This window comes from Ciconia boyciana, chromosome 1, assembly GCF_034638445.1.
Source record: "Ciconia boyciana chromosome 1, ASM3463844v1, whole genome shotgun sequence".
Lineage (NCBI taxonomy): Eukaryota > Metazoa > Chordata > Aves > Ciconiiformes > Ciconiidae > Ciconia > Ciconia boyciana.
The window spans coordinates 176785669-176812421 of NC_132934.1; the positions used below are offsets into that span (position 1 = coordinate 176785669).

Sequence of the window (26753 nt, forward strand, 5' to 3'; positions counted from 1 at the left end):
AAATTGTTAACCTGTAACCTCATCCAGTCTGCATGCAGTCTATTAAGTTTGTACTCCTATGATTCATGCACTTGTGTTTACTGCTGGTGCTGCATTTGTTGCTTTGCTTTATTTTGCTCCCCGTATTACATCGTGGTCTCAGAACCAAAATACCATGGTGAGGAGACCTGCACTGGAGAGAGGGGAGGAGGAGGCTATGAGGGACCGTTAGTGGCCTGCCGACTTACTTGCATGAGGAAGAGCGAAGCACCTCTTTTTCCCTCTGACTCTTCACACTGACGGCCCCAGAGCACATCTGCGTCACATGCAGGGAGGGGGCGGCTGGGTGACAGGCGCTGAGATAGATAGAAAATTGTACAGTGAGGACCTTGACAGCCTCACGGGCGTGATTTTTTTTTTTTTCTCCTACGTACAGTGTATATAAAGGAGCCCCGATTTCTCTCCGTGCCAGCTCTCAGGCTTTGCCATCGCAGATAACTGCAGGCATGGGACTCCCCTGAGAAATGGGACGGGAAGGCGGGAGGTGGAGATAGGCTTCCAGGTGACTTTTCCCTCTCTGGCTGCACTCGGTCACGGAGCTCTAAGAGACTGAGGAAGAGCCACCTGCCTCCCAGTGTGGCTGCTGCCGCCGCCGCTCCTCTCCGCGCTGTAGCTCCGCTCGCTCCCCCGTTAATCAGATTAGCGCGTCTTCGCAGCCTCCCTCACCCGCTCTTCCCTCGCAAGTGCCTGTCTCCCCTGAGAGGTGTCTCTCCTTTCTGCCTCTCTCTCCTCCCCTTTCCACTGATCACCGTGCAATTCTCGTCAGCTCTGGGCATCTCTCCCCCTCTCCTTCTCCCTTCCCTGCTGGGTGTCTCTACCTCCTCTCGGCTCTGTGCATCGCTCCATCCATCCTCCCTCTCTCTCTGCGCTGCTGTGTGCGCGCATCTCTCCTCCTGGCGGCTGCCACCCCTCGCCCTGCAGGCGCAGCGCTGCCCGGAGGAGCCGGAGCCGCCGCCGCCGCCGCCGCCGCTGCCGGGAGCGGGGCCGCCCCGCGCTGCCGCCGCCGCCGCCCGGCCCTGCCTGGCCGCCGTGAGTCCCGCCTCAGCCCGCGCCCGTCCCCCGCCCGCCGCGGCACCATGTCCGGCTCCGGCAGGAAAGACTTCGACGTGAAGCACATCCTGCGCCTCCGCTGGAAACTGTTCAGCCACCCCTCGCCGGCGGGCGGCCCGGCGGGGGGCGGCTGCCTGCCGCCCGACAGCAGCTTCGAGCACTGGGGGCCCAGCCAGAGCCGCCTGCTGAAGAGCCAGGAGAGAGGCAACAGCGTCTTCTGGAAGAAATCCGCCTCCTCCGCCTCCTCCTCGGCGGCCACCACGGCCAGCCCGCCCAACGGGACTCTGCTGCCCGCCGGCGGCCGGCCGGGCGGGGGGCACGGGCTGGGGCACGGGCACGGGCCGGGGCCGCCGCCGCCCCGCACCGTCTTCTACGTGGAGTCTCTGGAGGAGGAGGAGGAGGAGGCGGAGGCGGCGCCCGGCGGGATGGAGGTGGCCCGGGAGCCCGAGAAGCCCCTGGCGCCGCCGGAGCGGGAGGAGGCGCCGGGGGGCTGCGCGGATGGAGGCAGCCGGGCAACAGGTGACGGAAGCGGGCACAGGTAGGGAAGCGCGGCGGCTCCGGCGCAACCTGCGCGGCGGCCGCGGGTCGGGGGGCCGCGGGGGGTCAGTGCCCCCCGGCCGTGGTGGCGGGCGCCCGGCCGTGGCGGGGGGTGACGGGGCTGGGGGCGCAGGCAGGCAAGTGTGCGGGCGTTGTTGCGGGAGGGTGGTGGGGCCTGGCGGCAGGAGGGCTCCTCCGTGTGAACGGGCAGGGCTTGGGGGCGGAGGGGCGCCCCGCTGCGCGGGAAGGGCGGCGGGGGGCTGCCCGAGGGTGCCGGGCGAGACCGGCCAGCCTCAGGGTCGGGGTGCCACGGGCAGGGGACGCTGCCCCTGCCCCTGTCCTGCCCCGTCCCTGTCCTGCCCCTGTCCCTGTCCTGCCCCTGCCCCTGCCCCTGCTCCTGCCCCTGTCCGCGGCGCTGGCGCGGGCACAGGCGCCTCTCGAAGCCGGCGCTCCGCGCTGGGGACCGTCGCCACCCAACTTTCTCAGAAGTTCATTGAAGTGCTAGCGGGAGGTGATGTTGTTCTGAGTATTGGGATGCCAGGTGAAAGCTCAAAAGTAAAAACGTCCGCTTTCCTGGAACTCGACAACTAAACCGTGTCATAGCCTACTTCAGAGAAAAATAAGAATTTGTTTTACGAGTCATCAACTGAGTGACACCTGAGAAGATGTAAGACAAAGCAAGACACATCCAGGTGCTTGTGTTTCATATGAAACTTCTTTTGATGTTGAATCTTTTCTTTCTCAGTTCCTGATTCCCACCACCCCCAGCCCAAACAGAAATTAAAATCATTAGGAGAGGGAAATGTAGCTAACATAGGGCTTCCAGAAATACTGTGATACAGGTAATCCTGAGGATAAAATGCTTCATTGGTTTAACTCTGCTTACCCCCAATGAAAATGAAAATGAAATTTTCATTGGGAAAATAATTTCATTTTCATTTCCCATTTATTACTTTTTCTATGGAAAGAAATATATAGTTCTATTTCTAAACAGAAAATAAAAGAATGATTTGTGTTCTTCATATTGAAAGTAAAGCATATGGTATTAAATATTTTATTAGGTAAAGAGACAGCACTGTGCATTTGTTTGGATTAATATGGCTGTAGATAAACATACATGTGCATATAACGTTGAGTATGTTAAGCTTTTTCATAGAGACCTAAAGCATACATTCTCTACTTGAAACTCTTGTTTTGTCAGCATAGTGTGGAATAGCTGATGAATGACTTCCGGTACATTTTTAAAGAAAAAGTCAGCGGTGCTGAAATTTTCATGAACGTTGGAAATTATTTTGAACAACAAAAAGATGCTTAGCGTAGGATTCAATACAAAATGTTATCGAGATACACTATAAAGACAGGTTAAAAAAAAGTATCTCTTCAAGGTTTCTGAACTGAATAGAAGAGGTTAAAATTGGTACAAATATAATCTCATTCTATAGATTCTATATTAGGTGCATCACTGATCTGAGAATCATCAGAGATCTGCATACTGACAGAAGCTTGCTGAATTTTAATGGCACCATTTGATTTTTCCATAAGAGTTGACTTGCTAGAATGAACTTCATCATGACATGTATACTCTGTGATAATATATATCTAAGTTATTCTTACCCCTCTTGGGTTTTTATAATCCATTTATTCCATGTTCTTTGTTCATTGCTACTGAAACAACACGTCTAGTCATCAGTAGCTCGTAGTCTTGTTGAAGGCGTGTGCTAAAATTTGTTCAGATTTAAAATAACTAAGGCAGGGAGATACCATTTTATTATTAATGAAAATGCCACCTTTTGTGATATGAAAATGTTTAAGATAGTTTTAGAGTCTGAGACTTTCCTTTCTCTTTTTCCATCTAAGAACCTTTCATTTACCTATATGAATTTTGAATGCTATGGCAAGAGGTGGTCAAGTGCTGCAAAAATGGCAGTGCTGTGCTTGAAAGCTCTGTGGTCCAACAGAGACAAGTGATGTCTCGCTCCTTCTGTAGAAATTAGTTTTTTTATAAATGGTGCCAACTTCTTTACTTTATTATGACTATAGGATATATAAACTACCATTCAGTCCTGAATGATAGATACTACCAAGTACGTAAACAGCCAAATATGTGGAACTTCCACCAAGCCTTTAGGCATACACCTGGATGTTTGGTACAGTGAGTATAAAATTGTTATTTCCTGGATCGCCTTAATATTTTGTCCTGTACATATTTAGCAACTGCTTCAATACTTTAGGACTGTTCGGAAAGCAATTATTTTTGTTTTGTGAAAATGGTGAGAATGCAACATTTGAATATGTTCCAATATAGACCATATCCACAATATTTCAAATGTTGTGAACAGGAGGTCTCTGGGCAGTATTAGCTAGTAACCCCCTGGTAGGATGTAACATGAGGAGCAGGTCAACAAGGCGGCTTTGGTTTTATGCTTGGGATTAATAATTTGTTGTTATTTCTACTATTAATATGTGTATACAAGTGAAAATTACAATTTTTTTTCCTTTGGTTTCTACTTGGGATCCTTGTATCCCCAAAAGAGGTGTTTTGTTTTGTTTTGTTTTGTTTTTTCTGTTGCTTCCCTCTGCTTGATACATGAATTCTGTACTGGAATCCTTTTTCAGCCCATCTCATGTGCAGAATTCATGGTTTTGTCTATTTGGGGATTTTTAGTTACTCTGTTTTCACATCTAAGTTAAACACTTAGCTGAATGATCTTGAGTTCTTAATTTTACTTTTAATATTCTGTTAGATATTATGGAATTTATTTAATGAGAGAGCATGGTTCGGTAATAACAAGTACATTCTACTTTATTAATTTGTTTTTGTATGCTTCTAAAGAACATCCTGTCATGTTAATTGTACAGGTACTTATACGCATAAGTAAGGTTGTGTGGATAGTCCCATTGACATTAATAAGACTGAAGGGTTAGACTTCATACATGATATAAAGTACTGACATAATTGTTCCACATTCCATATTGTATTTGTAAAAGGAAAAAAATGTTTTACAGTGAACAATTGGTGTTAAAACACTATTTGATTGCTTGAAATTGCTTGAAAACTTGCATATCAAATTGTTTTAGAGTTTGCATGACAAATTTGGCAATAACTGTAGTAGATATTTAAACATAGGTTCTATTTTGATCTTAATTTTGTAAGAAAAAGCTGTTAGAAAATAAAAATCTATATCATTAATTTAGAGTTAAGATTTATAAATTGACCACAAAACGCTTGGAAAATACCAGTACTAAGATTTTCTATATAGCCACCATCCCCTATGAGGTTATAATGGAGTTTTTGCATGATCATGATAGCTTTTTTCACATGACATATTAGTCAACCCTCAACATGAGTGGTATTGACTTAATAAGCAAAGAGTCAGTATTTTCTCTCCTCCTTCCTCAGTGAATGTTAGCATGTTTTGCTTGCTTTACACTGTCCAAATCCTGTGAAGACATAACTACTCATGAGCCCTCAGCACTGTTCACCACTACACTCAGTACGTGCCTCACAAACTATTCATGGGTTTATCTTTACAACAGCCCTATTTTACAATGGAGGAGTAAAACAGAGAGAGAGGTAAAAGCGAAAAAGAGTTGAATTGCTGGTTTCAGAGCACATAGCATTTTTCTCCTACTACTTTGTATGTCCTCAGTTGTACCTGTAAATGGTGAACCCTTCTACAAACCAGTCCCAGACTCCTTTGGCTGTGCGCAAGAGGAATGAGGAATACAGGATTCAATTAACATTTTGTTTAAGAGACAGCTCCAAGAAGGATATGCTAGATATGCCTAACCCACATAAAACAAGCATTGACAGTGCAGAAGTCTTTCATAAAACATACAAGTATTTGAAAATACAGCTTCTGAAAGAAGGTGGCAAGTCCTCCCACCATTAGATACTTTATAATAGTGTACTGTAAAGCAAAAAGTGAAGGGGCTGGGTTCTGTGCCCTCCTCACACAGCAGAGTTTCACACTCATATCTTGCTTCACTAGAAAAAATCATGAGGAAAGAACATTTTTTACTGTTTCTGTCGAATTTGTCACTGGGAAGTAAAAAATTCAGTATTAATGGGAGTCCAAAAGGTTAAAAAGTGAGAGCATAATTTTGTAATTCAAACATTAACTGAGCAATTTTGTTTACAAGTCTCTATGCTGAAAACTATTTATTTAAATTAAATAATTATTTGATAAGAAACAATAATAATGATCAGGGTAGAATCAGGAACATAAAAATGTATATTTTTAAACTATAGAATCAAAACTGTTGGATAAGCATTTCTTTTGTATTTTTCTGTTCTGACCCCACAAATCTTGCATTTTTATGCTTTTGCCGATTAGTCTCTCCCACTTTCAAGTCTTCCTCCTTTTCTCTTAGTAACTTACCACCTTGTGGTTAGCATGCTGTTATGAGTTTGAAACCTGTCAGGATGAGAAAGAATTTCACTGCAGCTTTCTAATTTAATGAGAAAATATTTTGATCATTTTAGAAAATGCAGATAAAATTGTAATCAAAATTTACAGCTTAAGTACTTGATGTACTTGTATGTATATGTATATGTATATGAAAATGTATATGATGTATACGTATCTAGTCTCAAGAGAGGATTCTGGGCTCTGGTTTGTAAGTAAATGGAGTTTCCTGCTTACAGCTTTGACTTCGGTACCTGAGCTTACAAAAAGAGGGGAGTTAAGGCACCTTCCCTTGTCTTAGTCTATCCTATGAGCTTTCACACCTTTAAGTATTTTCTCAGCTGAACATGGCTATGGCCTTTCTGAGATGCTACCCTCGATATTATTTAGTTATCAAAATATGAATAGTCGATACTACTGTGATAGCCAGATCCTAAAATTAGATACTATAGACGTCAAACTTATAGCTGCTTATGTTTTCGTTGACTTGGCTATGTCATATAGACTGCTCTGTTAGGAATGTAATTTAATGTTAGGGGTGGAATATAGAACACACAGCTCTGCATTTCGAGGTTATGGAATCAGAAGAGAATAATTAATTTGTCTTTACCGTGAGATGGTTTTCAACTCAATTATGAAACTTTTAAAAATGGTTGTATAACTTTTCTGCTTTTATACTTATACTTTTGACTTTCACAACAAAAAAGTCAGGGTTCATACACAACACACACCGAAGACCTTTCTCCTCCAAAGTTCTGATTCATTCTCAGAGGATATATATTCTGTGCATGGGATGCAAAAGAATCTGGTGATAAAAATAGTGCATAATCATATAGCTTAAGACTGTATGTATATACAGATGGAATTAAATTAAAGTTACAAGGAAGATCTAGTTCTGGCATTTCATAACTGTGAAGTCTTTGGCTTTGCTGCTTGTAGAACAGCATTTCTAAAGTGAGTTGTTTAGCAGTTTTGTTTTTTAACAAAGGAAGCAGAAAAACACAGAACTTCATGTGCTGTCATTTCTTTTGTCCACCACTAGGATGCAGGACTGAAACCTGGGGGTTCACTGTATATCCCACTGCCACTTGACCTGATAGAATAACCGACAGCAAAAGAAAGTTCTTATTTCCTGTGTGGATTATTACAATGGTGATTGAGTACTCTCTCCGCAGAAAGACTGGGGAATATGACAGCTGAAGGGATAGCAAGTCTTCAGAATCTTCTGCTGCATTTGAGATCCCAGTGGCAAGCACAGACTCATACACTTTTCTTCTTGGTGCTCTCAAACTTACTTCCTTTTGTTTCGTCCTCTTCAAACTCTATTTTGTCTTAATTTTGTGTTCTCCTTCTGGATCTTATCCTAGCCTTATTCTCCTTTCCACAGTCTCAAACTATTCCTGGCTGCCTTATTCAAATCCTAGGTTCCTTATCCAGACAGCATTACTTGATTTTACTGGCTTCTCTTACCATCTGCCTCCTTGGTTTACTCACCAGATTACTTACTCTAGTGCAGAACTGTCCATTCTTTCCTCTATCTTGTCCTAGATACTTTCACAAATGAAGTCCAATTATCCCCTAGTTCCTTAACAGCTTGTCAGACCTCTCATTCTTCTGTTTCTCTGCCACTATTTCCTAATCTTCAGATTTCAGTATCCTTTACACCTTCCTCCAGCTCCTTTGTCAGTTTTAATGTAATCCTAATAGAATTCCCATTCCTATATTTTCTCCCCAGCTACCAGTTTTACTGTGTTCCTCTGACCTGTTTCCTCAACTGCTGCCAAGTTGATGGTACCATTTGCTATGTTTAATGGGTCAGTAAGACACCTAAGTTTGACTAATTCATTCTGTCAGTGATGGGGATTTATCTTATCTCTTTCTTAGATGCACATTTTAGAATAAGGTGAATTGTCTTCCAGACATGCCTATTTCTCTTCATTGCCTGTAACAGTAGTCTAAAGTGGCTAGTTCAGATTTACATGTTCAATTTAAATGTTTAATGTCCAATTAAATTTGAGAAAATGAACATCATTTGAAGTCTACGTTGCAAATTCAAACTCTTCTAAAAGGATAGAATTAATTAAATCTTGGTAGATTTTGATAGCATTAGTAAAGAGCATATCTCTCATCCCAATAAATGTAAGGGTGCTGCTCTGAAACCTAGGCCCACTAAACCCACTAGAAAGCAAGACTTGACAGTTATTTTTGTTGTTGTTATCCCTGTACTTTAAACATTGGCTAAACCAATACTTTTTTCCTCCGGACTTATTTTCAGAAATGCTTGCACTGTTTTGCCAGAATATTTCCAAAAGATTCAACATGAAGAAAAGATTTGGCAATGGAAATATCAGCTGCACAGACAGTAGCTAAATCACTAAAATACCTCTGAAGCTATGGTTGTCTTAAGGGTAACATCAAACAGTATTAGAAAAGGAAAATGCTGTTCAACCTTTCCATAGTAAGAGAGAAAGCATGTACAGAGAAGAACAGCTATCTCTGGAAAATCTAACTGATGCTGAATCTTCATAGGTAAGCCTCCAGAAATACTGGTGGCTTGAATATATATATTTTTTTTCTCTGATAAAAACAGTTTTGTAATAATAATAGTATGGATATATTTAGGTCTATATGTGCACACAGACATCTAAATCTGTATCATCTGCATTTCTCTCTTTATATAAACAACATAATACATACATATATAAAAATGCATATATATATGTGTATTTTATATGTTTATGCTTATACACATAATCTTAATCTTTGAATTTCTACACAGTTATTAGTAAATGAATTATAGTTGGTTCTTCTATGCTATTTTTGTGAGCAGTGAAGTTCACTGAAATAGTATACGTGGAAAAAAATTAGAGCATATTGTTGGAATCTGTGCTAAATTCATAAGGGTGGTGTTGCTACATATAGGTTAACACATTCATAGCACGTGATCATTGCTTTCTAAAAGCTACTTCTTATCCTTGTGACACATTTTTTTTCATACCCTGTTGCAAGCGGCTTAAGAGATTGGTCATTCCTTTTATATCTCAAAGTTGCTTTTTTTAGGTAAAAACTGCTCCTTAAATATTATGCTATGGTGTTTTCGTAGAATTTCCTAGCATACAAATTTCCCAGTGTTGTTTGAACAATTTTTAACAATATATGATTGATGACCTAAAATAAACTATTTGCACTAGGGAAATAGATTGATGTATGCCATCAAAAGTTTCCAAAAGGAAGTCTATCCTGTAAAAAGTTGAGAACTGCTGCAATTTTCACAGAAAGATAAGTAACAACGTAGTCATCCCTAGTAATATTGAAAAAAAAAACAAACAAAAATCCCAAAACCTAAACTTTACCAAAAATATAATTCAGTAGTGCCTAAAATTTCAGATTTTTATTTAAAAAAATCATAACTTGCCAATAATTTAAGCCAAATACAGATCCAAAATATTAAAATATTATGATTTTTGTATTTTACTTAAGATTATAATTTTGTTTAGAACTTTTTCTATTAATCTTTTCAACCTTTGATTTTAAAATATTTTTAAAATGTTAATTATAACTGTAATAACAGATGAGAACATTATAATCATTTACACTTTTAAAATACTCTTTAATTTATTACAAAATAAGAAATGAAAGCGTTTCACTTCAGAATAAACAAAACAATGTAGGTTTATCCAAAATGCATGTTAAGATTTTTCTGAAAATTTCAATACATATTTTCAATGTAATCAGGTTGTTCTTGCCTGTGGTTTTCATTTATTTTATCAACTATGAGAAATACTATATTATCTGTAATGTATATAATTCCATATCTTCTATTTCCAACTTAAGTCTTGAGTATTTGTACTGGCAATGCTGAGAATTACTGTAAGTTTAGACCAGTGTTACAGTTATATAGTCATAAAGGTATATGTTCAGAGCATCACAGGTCATTGTCATGTGTAGCCTGGTTTTCCAAACTGCATTTCTAATCATACCTCCTATTTCTTCAGTCTTCAGTCCCTTACTGCGTATCTCCCTGCCACATTTTGGCTGTGTCACACATGCCTTTTCTAGCAGTTAGGATCCAGAATCCATCCTTTCACTTACCTAGGCACATCTCATCTCTAGATTTCCATTTTTGCTACTTCATGTGGAATTTGATGTGTTCTACTTGACCCAGCTGGGTTGATGTGTCTGGAGGCTTTAAAGTAAAAGATTTACGGTAAGTCCTAGGGCTAACTTAGAGAAATCAGAAGACACTCATCCTAGCCTACTGTCTGTACAGAAGCTGCTTTTACCTCAGACCAAAGACATCAGTTTACCGGAGTTCATGATAATGATATTTTTCACATGAAAAATATTGACTTTAGTTAATGAAATAAAATGGAAAATAAAGGATGAGCATGAGTATATAATTCTCAGAAACAAACCGACAGAAATGTGCAGAGAGAATTAAGACTTAGTTCAATGTGGTATGTATTCTAGAGTTTGGAATTATTTGCTTCAGCTTATTATATTAAAACCAAATGTTAGAAATGAAACATTTAAAAATAGATCTGGTTGAAAATAAAATATTTTTTTCTTTTGGTCTTTGGCATTGTTTCAACATTTGCCGTTATCTCAAGATGAGTTTGAAAGATGGAAATGTCTTTTTCAAAAGGCCATTTAAAAAATTATTTCTTGAATCAAAACCAATAATCTTTATCACACTGAACTGATTGTCTGAATTTACGGCACGCACTTTCTTATTGTCTAATAAATGTCTGGGTTCACTTTGTGGAATGTGTCACCTGCCATTCATTCTTTTTTAAACTGCATCAGTCAAGTTTTCTGTTTTACTACGTCTCATCAACATTAAAATTCTCAACCTTTTATAACGCTTGGATTTGCCTATCATCTGTTTTTATGGTTCCTCCCACTATAACCATAAGGAAAAAGCAGCATTGCTTTGACCCTGTGATATCCTTTTTGCTGCTATTTTGCTGTAGTGTTGCTTTGTGCAAAGCTCAAAGAGGAACCCAAAACCAAATCAAATAAAAGATCCTTTGATCTGAACAAGTATAATCACACACTTATACCCTCTTTGCTGAATATAGTCTTAGGACTGAATCCTGTTTTGGCTCCTAATTCTTTCTAGTGATTCTTCAACTGTGTAAATGATTCATACCTATAAATAGGGTGTAGAAATATGTAAAGAGTGAAAATACAGGATGCATACCTAATGCATAGGTTTGTTGTGCTGTGTGGTTTTGTTGAAACTGTCTCCTCCCAGAATATCTTATAGTTTAGTGATGAAGAAGTTCTTTCAGGGCATATAAATGGTCTTATGTTTCTTGGGCAAGTATGGAGAAAACACACAAAAAGAACACTGCATCTGTTATTTGCAAGAATATATGGCACTCTTAACTTCAGATTCTCAACTTTCTGTTCTTAGATAGACTTCTGGCTGCCTATGGAGATGTAAGTTCTTTTTGTGTTTTAGACAGGTTAGGTGCGTCACTAATCTAGGCCTTCAGGCTGACCTGGTTCAACACTTTTTCTTAAATTCCCTGTTATTTCTCTACTTGTAAACTGGAATCTGAAATAATATTAGTATGCATCCATTCATGATTAATCTCCACATGCACTGTTATATTTTTATGCATACAATTGAATTACGATCATTTGTGAATGTCTGAAAGATTATTTTTATAAAATTATTTATCACAGAATTTTATAGTACTACTCATCATGCTAAATGTACACCTTCTGTGTGCAATGTCTGGTGGCTCTGTTTATGCAAGTTGAATTTTTTTTTGTCAGTTGTTTTGTCTTAATTTTTATTATTAATTTATCCACAACAATAACCTACTTATATAAATTATCTGAAGTTCAGAACAAAAATACCCCCAAAGAAATAACCCCTCCCCCCTGAAGTAGCAATAGTAAGCATAACTTCAAAATATATATAAGATTCAAAACAAGGAAGGAGAGAGGAGAAAGAAAGGGAGAAAGAAATAAAGAATAAAGAATAAACAATTCTTAATATTTCCAGTTAGTGGGAACAGTTTTTTTAAATCTTTTTAGTCTTCTATTGACAGACATGAAGACTTCAAACTACTGCCACATTTCAGAAGTTTTTTTAGTAGAAAAAGCTTCAATAAGTAATTGTTTGTTAATCAACAATGCCTTCACCAACATATTTCATTATAATTAATCCTCCTGAATTGAGTTTTTCATATCTTGACTCTTGTTATTTTCATTTAGAAGATTAATGACTTCTGTTTGAAAATATAATAGTCTTTGAGAGGATTGAAATTTAGATGAAAGTGAATGCTTCTGTACACTGTTCATCTGGGGTGGAAATGGAATTTATGAAAACTGCTGTAAGAGGGATGCAAGAGGAAAGCCTCGTTCACATGCAAAATTAGAAACAATAGTTGTATCAGTTGGAATTCTTCATATGTTTCTTTTGGGCCTAGTACTTTCATTGTAGTCACTAATGACTAAATAATGAAATAAAGCCTATGCTTCTTAAAAATAAAGATGAAAAGAGTCTTAGAGGGTTCATCAGTATGTTACAGGAGAGAATTAGAATGCAAAATAATGCTGAAAAACCAGAGGCATCCTCTGAAAAAATGAATATGGAGTAGTTCAACTTGCTATCCTGTCACAAGAATAATCAGCACAGCTACCCAGTGGGATCAAATGTCTAGGTAGCAGTTCTGCAGAAGTTTTGCAGTTAGTAAACAGCAAGTAAAATATGAGTCAACAGTGCTGTGCTGCTGCTAAAATGTAATCATAGGAATATATAAACAGATGCATAACCTGCAAAACAAATTAATAATTCCTCTTCTCTGATCAGTTTTGGTAGAGCCTCAGCTCTACTATATTGTCCAGGACAGTCAAGAAAGGTATGGATTGTTTGGAGAAATTCTAGGTAAAAAATCACTAGAATTTTAGGAAACGTATTATGCATATTACGCATAACCAAAATCAGTCCCCATGATGTTAGGCATCTAACATACACACGTACTCATATCTTAAAAAACTTAGAGTTTAAAGAAATTATACTAATTGGAAGTAAATGCCGGTACTATTATCTGTTTTTTTAAGACAGTACATTGAAGCAAAAATAACTGAATTACATGAGGAAACTTATAAACTGAAACTAGCTGTTTTGAGTCTGAGTCCTTAAAGGCAAGACCCCCCTTAAAGGCAAGATCTTCCTCCAATAAACATTATAGTAAAATAAATTAATCCACAGTACTCATAGAAATGATGTTAAAGTGTATAATCAAAACTTGTGTGTTTAGTTCCTCAAACTCTAAAATTTTAATTATGTGAAATTTAGTGTTTTCCTTCTTGTGCGCCATCTTCATTGATATCTCCCCAATGAGCCCATTTAATGTCATATTTCTCATTGTATAATCTTAAAAAGATTGTGGAAAATATCATTTTTTGCTTCCAGAAACAAATAGTGAATTAGATACAAAATAAAGACTTAAAAGTAGTTTTGTATCGTTTCCTAATAGCACTGAGTATTCTCTAGTACCATCTGTCTCACCACCGTCTAAGTTGTTAGGTTGATTTCTCTTTAGGTGACACTGTTTTCATGACAGGCTTCAAGCATTACTAAAGCTCAGAGTTGAAATTATATCTTTTTATGTGCTGGGCTCTTAATACTCTCATAATGAGAGAGTACACAGCATTCAGAGTGTAGCTTGCAGAATCAAACATGGTTGTCTAATCAAGGAGATTGCTGTCTGAAGTGTCCTGTTTCCTTTGTAGTGGTGATTGGGAATTACGTAGCAAAAAAGGCAGCGAGTAATTAAGAAAGGAAGGAATTTGCCTTGTCTTATGAACCCTCTTCTAAGAGACTTCCTTCTGAAGGAGAAATATTGTTGGAAGGTTTCTTTCCAAATTTCAGAGGTTGAGAACTGATACAGATGTTTCTTAAATCTTTTGTCTGGTGTTGAAATTAATTCCCCTGTGCATGATGCAAGAACATTTTGAAAAGATCAGTGAAAAAGTTCAAGATATAGAAAACTAAAAAGCAGTAAGATTAATTAATCTCAAGAATGAATCTTGGGAAGAACTGGGTGGGTTTTTTTTTTCCTGCAGATTAATTGTTATATTACAACAGAGGCGTATCTAGCCATATGTTATTTTGCAAGGTGAAGTCAAATAACTTCACTATTCAGAGGCTTGTTTTTCTCTCTTGCCTGTTTGTGTAGTCTAAACAGAGCCACCCATGATTACTGTGCTGTAGGAAAAGCTCAAATATACTTCAGGATTTTTATTTTGTTTTGCTTTTTATGTTAGCATATGAAAACAGCAGTTGAAAAAAAACCCACCCAACAGATGGTTTGTGCATTCTGTTACAAGCAGATGATAGGTGCTCTGACTAGTATTATGCAGATAACATTGTCTGCTAAAAGTTTTGAAGAAAGTATGATTATGCCCTAAATTAAGCAGAAAAATGTCAATGTGTCGTTTTTATGTTAAAAGGTGAAGAATCTATGTATTTCAACATATGCACATTTGTATGTTTCTGTATATATAAATATAGATAGACAAGCTAGGAAACCAGGAACAATACTAATTTCAGAAGTACTCCTACCTCTATTCAAATGTTATGTTTTGATTATATGTCGCAAACTTTGCTGTCAGGGCCACAACACTGTAATAAAACTTATATCTCAACATGTTTGAGCATATTGAAATGCCAAGTAGATGGGTCCCAGTTTCCTCACTAATTTGTATTTCTTTTTATTTTTTATATTTCTTCATTGCTTATTCCATTTTTTCCTGGAAAAAATACAGATAATGATATTGCCTTTTTGTCTTTTCATAAAACCACTACATTGGAGGAGACTCTGGTGGAGCTCAGAAAAATACATTTCCCCTTTGCACGCAGGTGAAACTTAATTTATCTAAGATTCCTTGTCATTACCATAACAGGCAATCTTTCTGTCAGAGACTGAATTCCAGCATCCTTTCAGAGTAAGCAGCAGTTATAATGACTCCTTTTCCAGTTTCATAGATGTTTTTTCTCTTCAGGAACAGAATGCTGTCTAAAAACGTAAATTAAAAAATGAACCAAACAACCACAAACCTCATGTCATGTACAGTAGACAAGCTTCAGAATATGAAAACTCAGTCTAAAGCTGATCTAATGTAAAGATAAGTGATCTCTCAAAAATAGGTATTCCTCATTACTATTTCTGTAAATTATATTGCGTGCCTTGTCTTTGCTGTGCAGAATTTCAGAAAATCTTGTAAGGTTAGGTGCATTTTTGTGAGTTTTTCTGTAACTTATTCCTCTGTAATATTAGTCTTCTTTTTTAAAGAAGTCTGAAAACTTTCCACACTGCACTGTGGAAGTTTCAGAACATTATTAGGAATTGTAAACATGGATGTAATTGGAAAACCAAAATACAACATACCAGAAATCTGAAGCAAGAGCTTCAGAAATAAATCTTTGACAGCTTCCAGTAATTTTATTCTTGATAACTGTTTTAAATACTTGGAAAGTTATTTATTGAGGCCAACCATATGTTATTAAGTTTAAAAGCATATCTCCTTTCAAAATTTAAAACTTATGGTTCATGTTGTAATAAATGATAACAGAAGATAAAAAACCCACAAAAAATTTTTTTTTTTCAGTCCCTGATTTGCTTTATCTTTCAATTTGCTTCTCACGCTAATTTGTATAATAATGTCTGATTTTTAAGCGTGCTTTTTAAATCATTCCTTCTTATAGGAAGTTCCTTTAGGCTTGTTTGAAAATTAATGGAGACTGAAATGTGTTAAAAAATAATCCCTGAGTATACAATGTGATCATTCTATTCTAATTCAGTTCACTGTGGAAGGGTCAGTCAAAGAAGATTTGATGTTTATTTTCTGTATACAAAAGCAGAAATGAACATGAATTGTCCATGAAAACATTTTTGTAAGAAAATACTGTTTTGTAAAAAAATAGTGGGAAGGAGTGATTCCACTGCATGATGTATTGATTTAATAATTAAGAAGATTTTCAAAATTACTGAATCCTGTATGGTATCTGAACAAAAAGTCTACAGTCTCATTTTAAAAAATATTTTTGCTTCAAATATCATAATTAGATAATTAAAAAGCCTGAAGAGTGTTACAAAAACTAATACTAAATGATTCAAATGAATGTGTTGAATTGAGCCAATTAGGACTTCTTATTTACTGATTTTTGGATTCTGGTTCATGATATCATCAAGGTTCTGCCTGCATTGTCAGAATCTTGGAAAATATTAATCTCAAAATCCCATCAAATTGTTGAAGAGATGGTTACAAGTTTAGTGTAAGAAGGAAAATATATTTTGTTATTAATTCTGAGATCACAGATCCTATTTTTGGGAATTTTGCCACCACATGAATGTTTTTAAAATGTGTGCTTTTTTTGTTGATGTAAGTTCTTCTCTTTGTATAGTTCTCTCACTTCAGTAATGCTTTATTTTGTAGAGTCTCCTACGTTTACACATACTTGGTATTTCATTGAAAACAGCCAAGGATTTAAATAACAATAATCAGCTTTAGATGGATAAACTTTACAGTATTCCTTGCCTTTTTAACAAATATACTCAAATAGTCTTATATTAAAGTTTATAGTTTACTATCAACATAATATTTCAACCTTATTTTCCATTACTGCTAAGTACTCAGTAAGATGTAGTGTCAAAGGGGAATGAGCCATAGCAGTCTTATATCAGAAATACCATTTTTGTTAAAAACTTAATAGGGGCAAACCCCCAGTATTATTCTTCTGCTAAGCCTTTCATCACATGCTGTGTATTGTCCCTGCCATTTTAAAATGGCATTTCTTTTTAAATCTCTACATTGTATTAGAAATTAATTTCTGAGAATAAAAGAACAATTCTTAGGTATTGTAATTAGAAAAATTAGAATAAATAGCATGGAAGCAAGAGGAAGTGTACTAAATTTTTAGTAACCCTCTTCAGACTACCACAACTTTTCTTAGTACTATTTTTATGTGTTGGATTGTCAGGTCCAAAACAATTTAACAGCTTTGCCAAATTTTCTTTGCTAAAACTGCAGGCAGTCAGCATTGATGAAGCTATTGTAGCCTTGTTTTTACAGTGATGTATTAGTTTACTAATAGGAGTTTGTCCAATTTAATTTTACTCATATAAAACAGAGACATCTAGTCCAGTAGTGATCTAGCCAACCTAATGGACTCAACAGTTAAATATGTCTTATCTGAACAAAGATGTGGCATATGCTGCACAAAATGAGTCCTCTGTGTGATGAAAGTACATGCAGTAGTTAAACAAGTGAAAGGAGAAATTTGTTACACAATCCAAAGATAGCTTCAAATGGTTATGCAAGTGCCAAAGTGTCTGACATTCAGCTATTTGGATGAACCTTGGTTACTAGTACTAAAAGAGTACTACTGTTAACCTGCTGTAGATGCACCACAGAATTAAAGGTGGCAAGATAAGTTTATGAGATAAAAGTATATGAGTGTAATACTTTAACCACTGAACATTTGTGTGTGCATGTTTTAAGTTTGATTTCCCTTCAGATCAGATTTTATACCATCTCAGTATAATTTTGTGTTGTACCTCTTGCATCCCAACCTTTTCTGATTATCACGTCAGAAAAAAAAAAAGATATATTAGGAAAAGTACCCAAAATAATTGTGTTCCTAAAAGTTTTGTAAAACACATTTGAACATGGCAGCCTACATACCACCAGCAAAGTACTTTGTGAAAGGATAGTGTATATATATCTCTGAAGAGATAACAGAAAATCTTGTTCTAATTCAACCCAAAGAACAAAAATGCATAAGAAATCAAGCCTCACTAGTTCTGGTGCTCACAGAATTATTTGATTAATTTTATTACAGTGTGATTTCTCCTGTATATAGAAGAGTTTTAACTTTAAATTAAAATGTTAACAAACGAAGTCTTGGTTAAAAACTAACCACCCACTGGTGATTGTTAGGACTCTAATCTTTTAATTTGTAATTGACTGTAAATCACTATAATGTTTTTTTAACTGAAAAAATAGATCTGAGGAAGTATAAAACAAAACAACTGAAAAAATAGTTGTATGGAGAATGTGAACTGTCATCATGGCAGTTTAATTCATTTTACTTTATAGCTACATCAATTTAGGAGCATTTGCAGGGACAGTTATTGTATGTCAGCTGAGAAACAGTAATATCTTAAGATAGGTCAACTTGTTCACTTGCTACCATCTGCCTATATCCTAAGACTGAAAATTTTAAATGTTAAGAGTTTCACTTTATTCAATAAAATAGAAGAATGAAAGATATTAGTTGTCTTGCATTATCCAATATTCTTGATTTACATCTAGGTTAGTATCCACAGACCTGAAAAGTTATCTGAAAGGAGTTGGGCTTGGAAGGGACAGATGATTCACTTTGCTCCAAAACTTGTTGTGAAGGGCTCCACACTATTGGTCTAGAATGAAACCAGGATTGTCTACAGATATTTATTATTTTGTTGCTTAGGAGATTCTCAGGTCTGAAGCAGAATATTCATTTTGGTAAGAGAAACTGAAACTTCAGTAGTGTGGTAGCAAGAGGCATTTTAGGTTCTCATATTACAAGGGAGGCAGGATCACAGTTCTTGAGTGAGAAGATCATCACTGAGGTAGAGTATCTCCATTCATTTTAGCCATTTACATTTAGATTACTTTTTTGGTGTGTCTTTCTACGCTCTATAGCCCATGGAGAGAAATATGTACTTTAAGCCATGGTTCAGCTAACATATGTCAGATGTCTACAATAATATGGAATGGATCATGCTTCAGAAGTGCTTAGATTTCTGTAGTGCCCATCCTATATTTCCATAAAGGTTCTCTATGTATAGAATAATGTGGAATAGACTAGGACAAGGCAGAATCTGAATTTTATCCTTCTAATGTACTTTCAATACTGGGAAGGCAGTCTAAGGCTCATCAGCTTAACCTAAAATGATAGAAAGAATGAATTAAAAGAGAATAAAAATTATTTTAACAGTAGAATTAAAGAATAATTTTAACTGCTGTCTTTCATATATAGATGTAGTTACTTGAAATTACAACTGCTGCTACAAAAAGGAAGGATTACATTAGGATAAAAATGTAACTCCGTTTGCAGAAAGCTCTAAGCTTGATAAGCTCTAAGATGATAGAAAACAAGAATTGCACAATACAGATCTTTATAATGAAAATTCTATAAACTACAAAAATTGCTATACAAAATTAAAATTTCAGAACATAAATACAAATTTTAAAGCTACTGTTGCAATTTAAAGTGATATTTGAAGTCCAGTGAACATATATATTTACCTATGGAGAAAGTAAAAAAAAAAATAATATTTTTTTTACTTTTTAACATGGCTGAAACATCTGCATTCTATAGATTTGAATTATTTTTAAATATGCTTAAGAGCTACATATAAGAATTTCATATAGAGATACTGTTTGGAGATACTGGACGAACATTTCTGAATTCAAAAAGAAGGCATTCAAATGGAGGCCCAGTCTTACAGAGTCCCATAGCTATTGACAATTCTGCTACTAATTTTGACTAAAAGACATTTGACCTCTAGTGACTAGTAGTGCCTGATCAAATTTTAGGATTGGTCAAGGTCAACTAATTAAAAGAAAGTTTGTAGCAATTTCATTTTATTGGAACTCAAAGGTTATTTTCCTTTTTTTTTTTTCTGTTATGCATTTACCAAAAATAAATTTAGGATGAGGAAAAAAAAAAGAAAAAATAATCGGAAAAGCATCTTTGTAAAGCAGCAATGTAATAAAATGTGCATTTCTTTCCTTTTCGGTAGATACACTTGTTCTCTTTTAAACAGAACTTATCACAAGCTCAACTCTTGTCTTAATATTTTATAACCTTAAACCTTATAAAACTTTAACTCTGATATAAAACTTTAATACATCAGCAGAAGATAGTTGCTGAATAAGAATGTTTTGAAAGGGGTTCTTTAGCACAAAGAAGAAAGCACTGAAGTCATTTGTGAATATTTCATGTTACAAGAACCAGCTTCAATGTCAACCTTCAGTTTTTTGACAAAAAGACCATCAAGAGGTTAGTTATAACCTTTGGAAAAGGTTACTTTAGTAATACCAAGCATAGAAGCATATGAAATATTTGCAAGCCTTTGTGCTTTTAGTATGCATGTTTCTCATGTCAATTAAAAATATCATCACTCAGGGATAAGTACATTTTGAAATAAGCATTGGTAAAAGCTTTACCTTCCAGAAAGTATTTTAAAAGAAAATGAATAAGGGGGAAATCATTGATTTGTATTTCAGATTGAAGTCTTTGCAAACCCCATTTTATCGTGGGAGTTAAATAGCATCAGTTGAACAAGTTTTCAGTTAATTCCAACTGACTATACCGTTTTACTTGGCTGCAGTAGTCTCACTAAAATTAAAAACCAAAACCACAAATGACGACAACAACAACAAAAAACTTCTAAGACAGTCCACCTAAAGAACCATCCCTGAGACCAAGAGTATTTGGTCACAGCTGGATGGGTTAGTCCAGTTATGCCAAGTCCTGCCAGCCACAAGTAGGCTACTTAAAGCTATGTTTGGTGGCCCTATATTAATAAAATCTTGCCTAAGTAGTATGATTGATGTCTATCCAATGTTTTCAGGTCCAATCCTCAACTCAGAACAGCTTCAAGGACTGAAATGAGGGACATTTTGTTTCGATCTGTCTTTTCTTTGCTTCCTCTTCCATGCTCCAGTTGTTCTGTAGTTTACAGCAGTGTGAAATACAGGTCACCTTTCCACTGACTATGCAAGTTGTGGCAAGCATTAATGTGAAGGAGAGTTGTATTCAGAACAAAGGAAACAGCTTCCCAAATGATCTTTCCTTCTTCCTTCCTCTGTCTCACCCTTTCTCTCCTTTTTCTTCTCATTCTACAGCATTGGGCTGTACTGTTGTCGTTGCCTCATGAAAATGCTACTTTATAAACTGCAAACATAATAAAATCACTAGGCATGACAAATGACCCAAGTCAGTCTTTCCTACTAAGTCCACATAACGGCTGCAGTATATACTGTGTTGTACTGAAGAATAAGAGTATAGCCTCTGCAGAAACTATACTACCAATTTTTCCCACAAGTAAATCAGACAACCATGAATTGTCTTCCTCTTTAAGAGTATTCATAAAGTCTCTACTGTGAGTTTTCTGTGGAGGCAAAAGTTGCCCGGATTGCTGGAACCCTGCACAGCTTCTGTGTACTAGTCTTTCTTTTACAAAGGTCTGGTTCTAACTTCATTGCATACAAATTTTCATGGGGACTTTCAGCAGATTTGATTCAATACAATTATATAAAATTGACTCTTCAGTTTACATCTGGAAGGAGTGGAGATGAAAGATATTATCAATAACTGACTTACTAAAGGAATACACAATGCAGGAAAGACAGAACGAGGGATAAGATGCTCGCCAAGGCATCTGCTCCGCATCATCTTAAATCTGTGGGATGTGATTCAAGAGATGATTATAAGAAATATTTCTTTTAAATACAACCAGTGTGGTGGTATGTTATGCATTATAGAGCACACACAGACACGTACAACAAGAGATGATTTTCCATTCTCACTGAATAAAGGTACTGAAAAACTCTCTGAAAGAAACTGTGCCTGTATTTTATGTTTTTAAGAAAATAATGATCTTTATTTAGAAAGTAAAATGTGAATGCTAAAACAAATAGGATTAAAATTAAACCACTATCACATCACTTTTTTTTAGAAGTTAAAGACAAAAACCTGCTGCCAGATCAAAGATCCCACCATCTGACTTAGGAAGTGTCTGCTAACATATATTAACATAAGGAAAGAGTATCAAATGCTTTACTGGATTTCTTAAGAAAATTATCCACAATGAATCCAGAGTTTTCTTCTAAGTGGTAATAGCCAATTTACAGCCTATTGTTTTTCATGTGTGGGAATTCTTTTCCAGTCTCCTTGAGTCTGCAGTTACCAACACTGAATTTAATCTACTTCTGTTAGCATTCGAATGTTAACATTCGAACTCAGTCATTCAGAAATGTGAGATCTTTCTTATACCTCTATGATCAAGTTAGATTTGATTATCCTTAATAATTTAAATAAAAGATTTTACATTCTCATTTTTCTTGGGTAAATAATTAACCACAAACCCAGCAACACAGTTTATTCAGGGATGCCTCTGTAGAGGTCTCTTCATTATGAAATATGACCATTCATTCCAATCCTTTTTCTGTCTTTTAGCTAGTTTTTATTTCATTTAAAGGAAGTCTTCCTCTTCCTTTAAAACAGGATAGGTTCTTTCAAGGTCTTTGATGGGAGAACTTAACAAAAGTTTTACTGGAAAACAGAGTACATATTGCTCATATCATATTCACATACTTGCTGATTCCTTCACATGTCTCAATTAAAACTTGTAAGGGCAGGATTTCTTCCATGGAAGCCAGTTTGAGACTTCCAAATGTATCTTATGTATTCAAGTGTATATGAAGGATGTTCCTTATTTATTTTTATATCAGTTTCCCTGGAACAGAATTCAGACAATGGCTAGAGCTATTTTTAAAGTTGGTTTCACACCAATAGCTTCTGTCCATTATTCTAATACCAAAGTTGATTTAAGTAATAGCTTATACTACAGAACTAACAGTTTAGCCATTTGCTATGTATTTCATAGAAAATTGGTGAATACCAAATTATCCAGACAATTTGTTATTTTCTATTTCATAAATATATTCCAGAACCTTTTATTTTAGCAATTTCATTTTGTGACTACTTGTCAGATTTTGTTTCCAGTAAAAAGAAGACATCTGGTCCGAGAACCTGCATGTATTCCTCTGTGGCTGAACTCTGTTGTAAATAGAAAATGAGATAGGATACATGAAAAAAAAAACACAAACAAAACTGAGTGAAGCATAGGATTGTCCATATTTCTAAAACCTTGATAAATGCATGTTTTTGTGCAGTTTCTTTTCAGGTATGATTCATTCTTTCAGTGTGTGGTATTACAATATTTCTGCTATCAATTTCTTGTTCTTTGCTAGAGGTATCGTCTTTATTTCAAATGAGTCTCAAAAAAAATGTTGCAGGCATCCAAGCACATAAAACTGAAAGGTTGTTCAGTTCGTACCTTCATTCTGTCAAGTTTTTTTAAATGCATCAGAAAATACCAGTTCATTATAAGAAAAAAAAAAGAATGGAAGTAAGTTTTTTTGTTTTTTATTTTTCTATCATAGTCAGTATACAAGGCAAAGTGAGAGACATGATAAAAATAATGACTTGACTTTTAGTAAGTAAATCCAAAGATTCATTTTTTTAAGAGAAATGCATAATTATGAAATTAATTATATTTAATTTCTCTTATCAAATGTTTAGTAATGACTGTTAAAAGCTCAGCAAATAGCCGTCTGCCTTCATTAGTACAAGGAGATATTGTGACATCTCACATATAGATCATTTGATGCTCAGTGAAGCTCATTTGAACTAATGAAGTTTTACCATTTGTTTACAAAAGGAAAGGATTAGCTTCCTCGTGATTTTACATTACTCATACATAACAAAGCATCTTTTGGAAAGGAAGAGCAGAAGGGAGGAAAACAGGAGTCATTTAAATGCCATTTAAATGTTCTCAGCATTTGGTTATTCTCCGCATGAGAGGCCTACTGAAGTATACTGTCTCCTAAGATAACTGCCAAAGTTCAGGAGACAGTCCAAGCCCTGGACATGCAATCAGAACATATGCATGCCTGTTACTGACTGGGTTGGGTGTCTAAATTCTCTGTCTTTTTTTTTTAATTTTTGTTTGTTTGGTTTTGTTTTTTATTTATTTAACTTCTAAGTTACTTAACAGAAAGAAATCTGCTTTAATGACAGAATTTTGATAGATACTACTATTTAACTATATTGGTTCTTGAGTCTTCTGGAAGCTTCTAATTTTTCTTACAAATGCAGGAAAATATTATGAGAAAGAGATTCTCCCTTTTGAAGATATCAGTTCAACTACTTTGATTATTAATACTTCGATGTCTGTGTTTGTATAATACAGTAGCTGATAAACAATTGCAGAATTATAAGAACTTGTAATATGGTGGTGAGTAAAGCCACTAATGAATTCTGTGACCAAGATTTTGCTGTGTCAAATTGAACTTAAAAAAAAATCTTAAATAGAAAGCAAGCCCCTACATTTTAATTTAATTTCTCATTTTTGGAAAGTTTGAAGGAATCTCTGAATTATTTGTGAAAGCTTGCCTTTATTCTTTATAGATTTTTAAAATATTATTTGTGCTGACTAAGGGATTGTAAACGTCTTCATAAACATAATAGACCAGATTAAAAGCCTAATTAGTCAATTATATAATCACAGCTCATTTCCTGCTGGCTTTTCAATGCACCTATTAGGAAAAATTAAGACTAACTTATAACAGACAGCTTACATGAAGCATGTATTCAGGCACAGGCAATCTCATTAATATAAATATTTTTTCTAGATTAGTTATATACATATAGGTATGTATATATATGTACATCCATATATATACATATGGTCAGATCATACCTTTTCACTCTATGTGTGGAAACTCTGGATGGAAAACAGGTTTGGATGCTGCTATGGTAAACGTTCACTTCTGCCACTAGTGATCCTCCCTCCACTGACAGGGAATAGAGGGCTGGAAGGCAGATGGAGAGGAGATTGAATAGCCCTGTCCAGTCCTGTGGAGAATACCTGAAAGTTCAAGTACATCCCATAAGCCATAACTTGAAAAAATGAATCAATTATAGTCAAAGCTATTTTTGAAAACTATGCAATGCAGTAATACTGTAAACTCTTTCTATAATTGATAAAAAGACTATTACATTCAATGCAAAAAGTCCCATGAGCCTTGTAAAGTTTTGAATTAAGAATTAATCTCTACAAAGCCTTACTTATTTCAAAATAGAGCATACGCACTGTTGTTTCAAAATCGATTTCATGTTTTAAAATATTTGTATTTTAAAAGAGTGAGATATATACATAAAATATTGGTAAATGTTATTTTTCTTTTTTTGTTGTTGTGCAGTACTTTATATCAGCATGTTTTACTGAATATATGAAAATACTTAAACATTTTATTATCATTCATCATATAATATTTATGACATTTTGAATAATTCTAGTTTAAATTAAATAATAAATTAGAATGTTTGGAAATAACACGCCAATTGTTTTAACTCTCAGAAAAATATTTTATGAATTTATGCCAGCCAAGCAATGCTATTGAAAGTACCAGTCTGACTTTAATCTGATAAACATTATGTTACCTCTACAATAGTTCTATTTTTAATTTTTTTTTTTTTAAATAATTATATTATTTATGCTGTATTAATTAGAGAAATCTACGGCAATTTTTAGGAAAACAATGGGAGAACAGACACATGCGGGTGCACCCAGGAGAGCAGTGACCGTAGATCTGTGGGCAACAGTGGTTTGACTGATGTAAATCTCCAGTTTCAAGGATATATTTATTCCTACCCAAATATTCAATAATTTCTCAGCCTAGCCACTGTTTCTTAGTTTAAAAGCGTATGAATTAATAGCGAATTGAACACTATTAACTTGGATAAGTCTGCACCACACTGTTCTGCACTGCATAAACAAACATACTGTGGATTGCTGAAGTGGATATAACCTGATTTTGTTTCTTAACTTCAAATTGTTTAAAAAAGGGAAAGTAATTTTTATAATTGTCTGTAGTCTGTAGATGTTCTTGTGTTTTGGACAGACTCAGAAGCTGTGAATTTCAATAAGTAAAACCTATTTTTCTTCTCTCTCCCAAAGAATATTTGCTTGGTATTAATATTAAGTACATATACCTTTCAAATCCATCACTGAAAATAAATCAGAAAACAGAAAAGTGCTGCATTTGCCTTCTTTCTGAAGTCTGAGGCTTCATTCAGGAAATGTCTTCCTGAAAACTTAATGTTTAAGTCCCACCAATTTAAATAAGAATGTATTTGCTTTCCTTAGTAAGAGCTTACATTAATAATATCTTAATTTCAGTTGCTCTTTACCAATACACAGGAAAAAAACAACACTTACTCTTTCTAAACAACACTTATTCTTTCTAAACGAGATTCTTAGAAAACAGCAGTAATGTTTTTATTTTTGCCATAAAAATAGCAAGTAAAATTTTACTTGCAACTTCTGACCACTGGACCAAACAGAATTGAAAAAGCCAGTCCTCTTCCTTCAGGAAAGCTCTACAGAACAGTGGTGTTAAAAAGTGAACAAATAATCGATTGCTTAATTTTTTTAATAGATACTAATGTTCAGAGTGCTCTGTAAACAAAATCAAAATAAGGCTTTACCAGAGAGAGCTCATGAATATATAGCTTGAAGTCCTTATCCTAAAAAGGTCTAGGAACTGTTAAAAGTTACCAGTAGTTTTCAGAGTTGTCAGTAAGTAAGATAAAACATGTGTGTAAGTTTGGGGGCCAAAAGCAGTGTTGGCGTTCCTCATTCTGCTAAATAGGGACGTGAGAGCAAAAGATGTTTCCCACCTATGTGCCTCCCCACTATGTTCACAAAGGAGCCCATACGTGGCTCTTAGCCTCGACTAAGAACACCTAGCTTTAGGCATCTAGTTGAGGCATAAAGATGAGGAACATAAGAACTTCCCATAATAGAAGTAGGAAAAGAAAAGTATTTCCAGGTATTCTAGCTCATTTTAGGT

General features: G+C 35.8%; 1 protein-coding gene across 2 annotated transcripts in view; it reads left to right on the plus strand.

The window, feature by feature from the left end:
* Positions 1-1115: 1115 nt before the first annotated feature.
* The window catches only part of KLHL1 (kelch like family member 1), a 249394-nt gene continuing 223756 nt past the window's right edge, over positions 1116-26753 (plus strand). For both annotated transcript variants that reach the window (XM_072854161.1, XM_072854170.1), the window contains exon 1: positions 1116-1627. In XM_072854161.1, the coding sequence (XP_072710262.1) occupies positions 1116-1627 (512 nt within the window). The remainder of the gene's footprint in view (positions 1628-26753) is intronic.